General features: G+C 36.7%; 1 protein-coding gene across 1 annotated transcript in view; it reads left to right on the plus strand.

Annotated features, from left to right (window-relative positions):
• Positions 1-9,741, plus strand: part of calcr (calcitonin receptor) — a 157,685-nt gene extending 147,944 nt beyond the window's left edge. Inside the window, exons 13-15 of the mRNA XM_060825461.1 lie at positions 2,337-2,555; positions 3,586-3,627; positions 9,520-9,741. Of these exons, the coding sequence (XP_060681444.1) occupies positions 2,337-2,555; positions 3,586-3,627; positions 9,520-9,741 (483 nt within the window). The remainder of the gene's footprint in view (positions 1-2,336; positions 2,556-3,585; positions 3,628-9,519) is intronic.
• The last annotated feature ends 287 nt before the right edge of the window (positions 9,742-10,028 follow it).

Here is a 10,028-nt window from a genome sequence, read left to right on the forward strand (position 1 = left end):
TTTACCCCTTCACCTAACACTACAGGCAATTTAGCTTGGCCAATTCACTTAACCTGCACATTTTTGGACAGTGGGAGGAAACTGGAGCATCTGGCGGAAACCCACGCAAACACGGGGAGAATGTGCAAACTCCACACAGAGAGTCGCCTGAGGCGGGAATTGAACCCAGGTCTCTGGTGCTGTGAGGCAGCAGTGCTAACCACTGTGCCACCGTGCTGCCCTAAGTTGGCCTCCAACAACCCCATCCACCTTCCTTTGTGCTAGGCTGACTCCAGTTGGTGAAACATTCTCCTTGATTCTCACTGACTTAAATTTTACAAGAGGTCCGTATTGCTATATTTGGCGTAGGAAGAGGCCATTCAGTTCATGCATATATGGTGAAAAAGAGCTCTGAAGCCAAATATCATCTTCCAACTCTTGGTCTATTCCCTGTACTTTACAGAACTTCAACTACATATTCAAATGTGTTTTCATTTAAATGTGATATTTGCTTTCATCACCATTTCAGGCAGTGAGTTCCAGGCCCTACAATCTGCTGGGTTGTAAAAAACATATTCCAAATCCTTCCAAAAATCACTTCAAATTTATACCTGTTAGTTATTGATATCACTCTCCTAAGGGAAATATGTCCTTCTTATCCATTGCATTTATGTCCATCACAACTTTAAACATCATATTTATATTGCCCTCTGTTTCAAAGAAAACAATTCTAGCCTTCCCAATTTTTCATCAAAGCTAAAATTCTCCATTCCCAGCAAAATACTCATAAATCTCTTTTCTACCCTCTCTAGTGAAATCATAACCTTCCTGTAATGCATGACTTATTTTTATACCTTGATTCAGCAAATCGTAAAATTACTTTTACGAAAAGCAGGAGATTGGCTGTGTTTTTCCCACTGCTAATGACTCAACCAAATTATTAAGAATTCCATGTTACCAAGCCACATGTTCCTGTAGTTTAATTACAAATTAATGCTATTCTCCCACTTTCACAAAAGGAAATATTGTCTTCTGCTGTGGATAAACTGGAATTCTCAATTTTCCTATAATACAATGAAATCAAAATATTCTGCAATAAGTGTATAATGTATTCAGGGGATAGCGTTTGATCAGGATTCTATTGCAACATTCTATTTGTTAAATATAGTAACTTATTATTAACCATGAAAAGGCTTTAATGCAACTTTAACAATGACATCGACCATAATCAATCAGAAGTTATTTGTAATTATTTTAACCAGGTCCATTCTGTCTATCAAGCTCACCTCATCTGCAGATTGTTCACAATGCATCATGGATATCATTTGTTCCATCCTAATCAGAGAGTTAATTGAAGGATAGTTTTGCAAATTCTGCATACTCCCTATGATTGAGTCAATTTATGCTTTATTCATAATGTCAGCTAATGTTCAGTTGATAGCAAGTTTGCCTCTAGGTCACAGGATTGTAATTTCAAGTTGCACTTTGGAGACCTGAGCATAAAAGCTTAAGCAAAAACTCCAGCTCAATGCTGAGGGAATGCTGCATTGTTGGAGATGTTAACTGTCTTTTAAAGGACAGCCAAGGTTCAATCTGCTCTTTCAAGGGTATGTAAAAAATTCCCACATTATTTTGAGGGTGAGAGAGTTACGATTGTTGACTGCTGTTCTTGAAAACTTGCTGCACATGAATTGGCTGCCATGATTCCAAGAGAACAACAATATATTCCTAAAAGTATTTAATTAGTTTTAAAATGTTCTGGAATGTTCTGAGTTCATTTAAGATGTTATATAAAATTAAATCTTCCTTTAATGTAATTGTCACAATTCAGGTTATTTCTGAATTATACCCATACATACTTAACATGCAATTAATATCTTTACTGCCTTCTGCTCAACAGCATGAATGACCAATTTATAACTTTCTCTGATATGATTAGATAAACATGTATGTGTAATTTAGTAGAACTTGTGTAGCACTTCATTATCAATAACTTCAGTCCACTGAAGCTTGATTGATTGTCTCAGCAATTTGAGAAAATCAGTTTTGGTTGCTTTCTGTGACTTTTTCCCAGGATCTGCCATTATCAATGTTTGGGGGAAGTGGAACATGGGATTGCACTATTTAATAGATATGCAAAGCATGGATGGGCCTAGTGGCCTGTTCATGTATATTTGCATTGCACATTTGTAGTTCAATATCACTGGGCTAAATATTTCTGTTAAATCTCCTTCAGGCAAAAAAAATGTTTATTTCTTGTGAACAATTAAACAACAAAATCTAAGTATGTTATCCAGATTTATCTCATACTTCATAATTTTTTGAGTCTAATAACATTATTTCTGTGTGATTCACAGGTCAACCTTTTCTTCTTGCTCAACATAGTCCGTGTCCTGGTTACAAAGCTAAGAGATACCCACCGCACTGAAAGCAATATGTACATGAAGGCTGTTAGAGCAACTTTAATACTCGTGCCACTGCTGGGAATTCAGTTTGTCATTATCCCTTGGAGGCCAGAAAACCGACTAGCTGGCGAAATTTATGACTACATTATGCACATATTTGTGCATTACCAGGTATGCCACTAAGCTGTTTCCTAAATCAAGATCTTTATTTCGCTGACTGCAATTTAAGTACCCATCATAATGTGTAATTTATGTTAAGTTAGCCTTAATTATAATACTGCAATGTATTTGGGCCACAGTGCAATCCTTGCCTTTCCACAATGTTGACAGTCTACATTCACTTGCCTTTCCTTGCCTTTCCTTCTCAATTCCTATTTTAGTTTGCAGAATCAGTCACCAGTTTTTACCTTCCTACTACTCCAGTCTTCTTCCTTAAGATACTGTTGCATTTTGTGCATGGAAATAGATGATTCGGCAAAACAATGACGAGAGTTCCTGCCTGTATGAAGTAAAATTCAATTTCCAGTAGAGTTAAGAGCAACAGGGAAAGGTGTAAATGAGAGAGATTAGTTGGAAGCAGTGCTGAGATGCTTGTTGAAGCACTTAACATAGATAATTGTCTGCAAGGAAGAGGTTTATAATTTTGCAGGGAAAACAGGATTTTCATAGATTATTTAACAGAGTGCAGCCATGATTTTCCAAGACCTGTACATATGGTTTAGCCCTTAATAGAGGCTTTTTTTTCTATCAAGTCTTTCTTATTGAAAAACAAAAATCTCAAATTTTCCACTGGGTCGACAAATTATTGGCAACAGTATATTTGTCCAGTAACATCTGCAGGTTTATTTTTCACTGACTACCAGACTAACATATTTGGTGTCTTATTGGCAATATTCAGGTTAACAACATAGTTTCACAAATTCTTATATTCTGTTGTGCCAGAAAACAGGGAAACCATTAAAGAAGTCAGAGAGTATGTTTGCTTTATGATAAATCACAAAATTTCTTAACATCACATATCAGAAAATTTTGTGCTCTTGTTATGTCTTCCAAGGGCAGTATTCAGGCAATAAGTAACTTGCAATATTTTACAATGTTCAAGGGTGTTATACAAGTTCAGATTGTTGGTATTTTAATTTCTATTACTTTATCTTAACATATTTTGTGCGTATTAATTTATGAAAATTTTATTTCCCCACAGGGTTTGTTAGTGGCCACCATATTTTGCTACTTTAATGGTGAGGTAAGTAAGAAAGAGCTAAATACTTTGCCTCAGGAAGCAAATGCATTACAATGTGCATTTGCCATTATTGTGTGCTTTATAATATTGTCTTTCTGCAATAAATTGAAAATAAAATGTGTTGACAAAATTTAAAATGTCCAAGGCATCAAGCTGCACATTGGCCTTCTGGTCACAGTTGCTTAGAATTGTAACATAAATAAAACATCTGCCATTGATTCGCCCCCTCACCCAACCTGTCCAGATCATGCTGAAGGATCTCTGCATCCTCATCACAGTTCATCCTCCCACCCAACTTGGTATCATCTGCAAACTTTAAGATGCTACATTATGTTCCCTCATCCAAATCATTTATATATATTGTGAATAACACTCCACTCACACAGAGAGATATCTCAGAACACTTTCAATAAAGAGCAAAAGAATATTGTGGACATGGAACCTGAGGAAACAGACAAAATTGAGACAGTATGATGTGCTAGAAGGAGCATTAACTGCATTGAATAAACTAAGGGACACAAAGGGCAATTGTATGACTGGGAGTATGTTGTAAATCCAAAACAGAGATTTGATGTGCAAGCATATAGACAAATTGCTGAGAAGTACAGAAACTAAGGCAATAAACAAGGAATGTCAACCTTAATGTGAATATAAATATAAAAGGAATAGACAGCACAGATATCTCAAACTAAATCCAGGACACATTCAGATGCATGAATCTCAGGACTCGGTTGGTGATTACATTAAATGTGATATTGTAGGTTTAAAAATTAATTGCTACATTAAATGTGATATTGTAGGTTTAAAAAGTTGGCACCCAAGTCATACAAACTAGTATGCTCCAAATTCACTTTCAGTTTGTGCCTTGTTCAGTTGGCTGACAGCAGGAGTAAGAAAATGGTATTCCTATGTCCTTCTATTATGGAGAAAAACAGTCAATAGTAATGGTTCTTGCTCCTGAACACAATCCAGTGGTCACTGTGCTAAAGTTTAGATTAGATTCAATTCCTTACCGTATGGAAACACACCCTTCAGCCCAACCAGTCCATACTGACCCTCTGAAGAGCAACCCACCCTGCCCCATTCCCCGACCCTATATTTAACCTTAACTAATGCACCTAACACTATGGGCAATTTAGCATGGCCAATTCACCTGACCTGCACATCTTTGGATTGTGGGAGGAAACTGGAGCACCCGGAGAAAACGCAGACACAGGGAGAATGTGTAAACTCTACACAGACAGTCACCCGAGGTGGGAATCAAATCCAGGTCCCTGGTGCTGTGCTAACCACTGAGCCACTGTGCCACCCAGGACCAGATTGTATTTAGTGGTGTTGTTGCCACAGTTGGATATCTCACTTGTACTCAGTCTAAGATTCCAAATAAAAATTGGCCAAATCCAAGGAGAAATAAATAGTGTCCACAAAACGAAATATCAGAATAAATCAACTCCAACTAGAGAACTTACAAAAGAAAACAAGGCTGCATAATTGGGATACAAGGAGCAAGGCTGATTTCCTGCCAGCAATCAAAAGCAAAAACCATTTTTAATGATTATCTCCTTCTCAGTCCCTGGACACTGAGATAAATTGTTCTGCCCTCCTGTTCCTGAGAACAATTAACTCAGCACAAATTGAAATTGAACTCAGAACCTTCAAGTTTGCATGACTTGGAATTGAACTGAATTTATTGTCATGTGTTCTGAGGCACAGTGAAAAGCTTTGTCTTGCGAGCAATACAGGCAGATCACAGAGTTAAGTAGCATAGAGAGTAAATAATAGATAAACAGGTGCAAAAGCAAAAACACAGGTAACCAAAAGTGAAAACTTTATTACAGTTCTATAATAATAAACTAATAACCTTCAAGGCACAACAAGAAGTTCAAGTGAAACGTTATTCAGTCTGCACAAGTTAGAAAACTACACTGAAATCAATTCACAATTAAATTTATATAATGCTCAAAATATTGGACAAATTATGGTAACATGACTGATAAAGGATCAAAAACAGGTTATAGAATGATTTGGGCTGGTTATCTTTTAGGTGCACAAGTCTGTTAATCACACTGCAATCTTAACATAAACTGTGTTCTCATTTGGAGCGATCCTAATCTCTGCTCCTACACCATCTCTTCCAACATTGGTGACCATGGTGAAACAGCCCAGTAATCATAAATCCCACTCCTGAATGTGGCAATTCTAATTTGTGTGGGGGTGAGAATGGACATATGTGCATATTTTGCTGCTGGCCATTAAATCATCAATTGGTTCCACTGAAGGGTGATTTGGATCATACAGAAGTATGAAACCCGAATATGCACATTCGATATGGCAAGAGCAGGTCTGAACTTGGATGATTTATTACAGTAGTGAGAGGACGCCTTTTGAAGTGGAAAGGCATCCCTTTCGACCTTGCTCCAATACATCCTTTGAAGAGATAGCATCCCCTTTAAAATTGGTAAAAGTAGCCATGCACAAAGAGCACGTTATTCATTGTTGTCAAGATTATTGAACTGTTAAGAGATGTGTAAAAATCAACTGCCAAAAAAGTACCATCAAAGGGAGTTAACAAAGTATTTCACCCTTTAAATCTTTGAAAAAACATTTCAAATGTGTGAAAAAAAAATGAATGCCTGCTTTTTCACTTGCTCTTAGCCTCCCACAACTTGCTTTTGCACTCAGCAGCCTTTGCAATTATTCCAAGGTTGCCTGACCTGACTGCAAGGGAATGCTGCAATCCAGAAACAGAAATCCAACTTTCTGGACCACTTTCCCCCAGACAGGATTTGCATAGCTAGGAATGTTCATGTTTTGTGTTGTCAATCCATGGCTGAAAGTCGAGGCTCTTTATTTACTGTGCCTACTACATTACACTGTCTTCCTAACACATTTTAATTTAACAACAGTACGTTGGTGTTACATTTATGGAGCACCTCTCACAACCTCAAGATGGTCTTTAAGTGCATATCAGAAATGCACTGTGCTCTCCACCACTCCTTTCTTGCTTCTTTCCAGTTGCTCAGTCTCCAATACTCTCTAAAATGGCTTAAGGTGTGCCTCTGCATTGATAAAGAAACACAAGATGTTGTTGAAAAGTAGGCAGAACTATTGTTTTGAGTGTTTTCCTGAAGAATCCCACCAATCTTTACATGAGGAAGTGTTTTGTAACATTACCTTGAATAGCCTACCTATAATTTTAAGCATATTTCCTCATGTTCTGGACTTTCCAGAAATAGATTCTGTCTATCTAGTCTGTCAAATTACTTAATTATCTTTAACACCCAATTTAAATAATTTGTTGCTCTTCTATACTTGACAGAGTCCTACACAACCTCTCCTCACAATTTAATCATTTTGGTCATTCTAACTAGTGATTTATAGGCTGGAAATTATTGTTGTGATAGGCCTTTGGCTGCTAACTTTGATGTCATAGTCACAGGAATGTTATATGAACATGTTTATACATTCATCTCACAATAGTACCAATGGTAATCACTATCTTACAACTGGCTGGGATGAAGACAAGAGTACATTACTAGTAAGAAATTATTATCTTATATGGTACTATCTTAGTTCCCTATGTTTCTAGGAACATGAGTTTTCTTTTGGGTTGCCTGTAATACTCCATTACTTAACAAATGTTCTTCCTGTTAAATGATCCATTACTCAGTATTACTTTTGGGAAGGATGTGAAAGTGGTGGTGGCAGGGCTGTACCCAGATTAGAGATCAAAATGAAAACAGTGTTATTTATAGAGAAAACGTATGGGAAAAGTATTATGGGTTCCATAGAAACATAGAAAATAGGAGCAAGATAAGGTCATTCAATCCTTTGAGCCTGCTTTGCCATTTAATATGATCATGACTGATCATCCAACTGAGTATCCTGTCCCCATGTTCTCCCCATACCCTGTCATCCCTTTAGCACTAAGAACTACATCCTTCTTGAAAACATTCAATGTTTTAGCCCTAACTGCTTTCCACAGCAGAAAATTCCACAGGCTCATCACTCTGAAGAAATTTCTCCTCATATCAATCCTAAATAGTCTACTTCGGATCTTTAAACTGTGACCTCTTGTTCTGGAGTGCCCAGTCACTGAGAACACCCTTCCTGAGTTTATCTTGTGTAACCCCTACAACTGTGATTAAATTATCCATTCTCCCAAAAGTAGCTTCTTTATTGTTAATATAATTGAGTAGAAAATAGATGCCTCACGAATATATTGTCATGCATCAAAATTCTTATGCAGGCTGTTACTTTTAAATCAGATGCAATTAAAAGTCTTGCACATCAAACATGTTTTAATTAAGATATTGCAACCGTTTAAATGCAGAATTTATTTTCTCACACCAAACAAATCTTCAAAATTTCAACAGCATTGAACTGTTTGCATGTTCAACAAGACATTAATTAATTATTGATATCAAGATGTACAAGGTGTAAGTGATTCATAGAGAATAATTATGGGGCCTCTTACAGAATGAGCAATTATTATCAGCAAAAGTGAGACTTATTAATACACATTTGGAAAACAATTGAGTATCTGAGGAATGAACGAGGTGTTCTTAAAGATTAAGAGGAAATCATTTGGAAAATAAATTAGGTCTATTGGGTATGAGAACCTTGTGGTTGCTGTGCAAGACTAATGTAATGAAAAGATATGACTATAAATCCTACCATGGTAACTTATGAAAATTGACTTCAGCAAATCTGTGGGTGAGCACTAAAACAATTTAACTATGAAATGACAATGAATTATCATTAAATTCCACTGATATTTCGATAGATATCTACCACCCCTTCATATGACTCCAATCCCAGAATACTTTACTAATTATTAATACCTTTTGAAGTGGCCTACTACTAAAAGAGACAATGAGAAACAGATGGCAAAATCGAAAAGAAGCATTTGATAATGAACAAGGAGCATTTTGGGAATAAATAAATGACAAAATACTTTACTGTGAAATGTTATGTTCTTCAAGCCAGGGAATGGCATGCATAGAGAAGTTAACACTTTGGCAGTCAGGCTCAAATATTTTCTTGTTACACACTGTATATACAAGATATTGTTTTCTCCTCGATATGCCAATTATGGCATTGATCTCCTGTTGATGACTTTTATTAAAAAGTTATGGTCAACTTCAAAAGACATTTGCTACTTGCGTATTAACTCGCATTGTCAGCAAAAATAATGTCACTTTTACATTCACGCAGCCCAAGATAGGCAATGTTATTGTTTAGTTTTGTTTAGTCTGTTTAGTATTTGATTTTGTCCCTTACCCAAGCAAATACAAAAATAAAGCATTAGATCAAAATTTGTGACTTAATAAATTCCACATACATTTTTAGTTAAGTTAATGTAAATAGAAATGTTCGGTCTTAAGCCTCAAAATTAGAAAATTAAGCTCAACCTGCTTCCGCAGCCAATGGACAATCTGCTTTATTATTGAGCAAAGGGGTAGGTCTGAAACATTTAACCTACTTTGGGATTATGCAAGGGAAGCTAAGCAGAAACCCAGAAGGTAATACTAGCCACATTTCTGGTGGCATATTTGTGTCCTCATATCAAATCTAAATCTAAACTCAGCTGCCTGTTTCAGGACATGAATTTCAGGTCCTCACCAGGAAAGTAAACAGAAACTATAGTTTCAGAGGTGGGGAAAGGTGGGGACGTTGATGTGAAGGAGGGGTTTTGGAGGGGCGATGGAGGTGGCATAGAGACTTGATGTCATAGCCTGCACTGCTATTATATCTGTGTTAGGTCAGGATATTTCTGAAAAAGCAGCAATGCATAAAGTGCCATATTTTTGCTGCTTATAATGGTGTATATTAAACTGCATGTAACTTATAGTGTCAAGCAAATGATGAATCTTTAATTATGTCAACCCTTAGATGCAGGCAGCTCTGAAGAGACAGTGGATGCAATATAAAATACAATTGGGCCAGCGACGTCGTGAACACTGCTCCATGCGTTCAACCTCGTATACAGCGACATCCATCACAGAGGTTCCTGTTTACCTGTATCATCATGACAGCAATAGTGAACATTTAAATGGCAAATATGTGGAAGAGTCTGAAATTGCTGCCCTAAAGTCAAAAGAGATGTATGCTTGACTTTACCGAAAATAATAACACAAGTCACATTTTCCCTATTAAAACATAGACTTCAGTTTCAACTGTTAGTCTCTATTATAAGCAACCTGATCCAACAGGGGAAAACAAAAGTCAACATTTTTCTGGTAGCAGCAGTCCAGAATGGAGCCAGATGAGACAGATGTTGCCATATTTCATACAGTGCTACTTTCAGAAATCTGACTGGAAAATGGAGTTGTTGGTTGACACGAGTGACATTTCCATGGCTGCAAGTCATTGAAAAAAACAAAGCCCCATTACAAAATTGT

The sequence above is a fragment of the Hemiscyllium ocellatum genome, chromosome 5 (genome assembly GCF_020745735.1).
Source record: "Hemiscyllium ocellatum isolate sHemOce1 chromosome 5, sHemOce1.pat.X.cur, whole genome shotgun sequence".
Lineage (NCBI taxonomy): Eukaryota > Metazoa > Chordata > Chondrichthyes > Orectolobiformes > Hemiscylliidae > Hemiscyllium > Hemiscyllium ocellatum.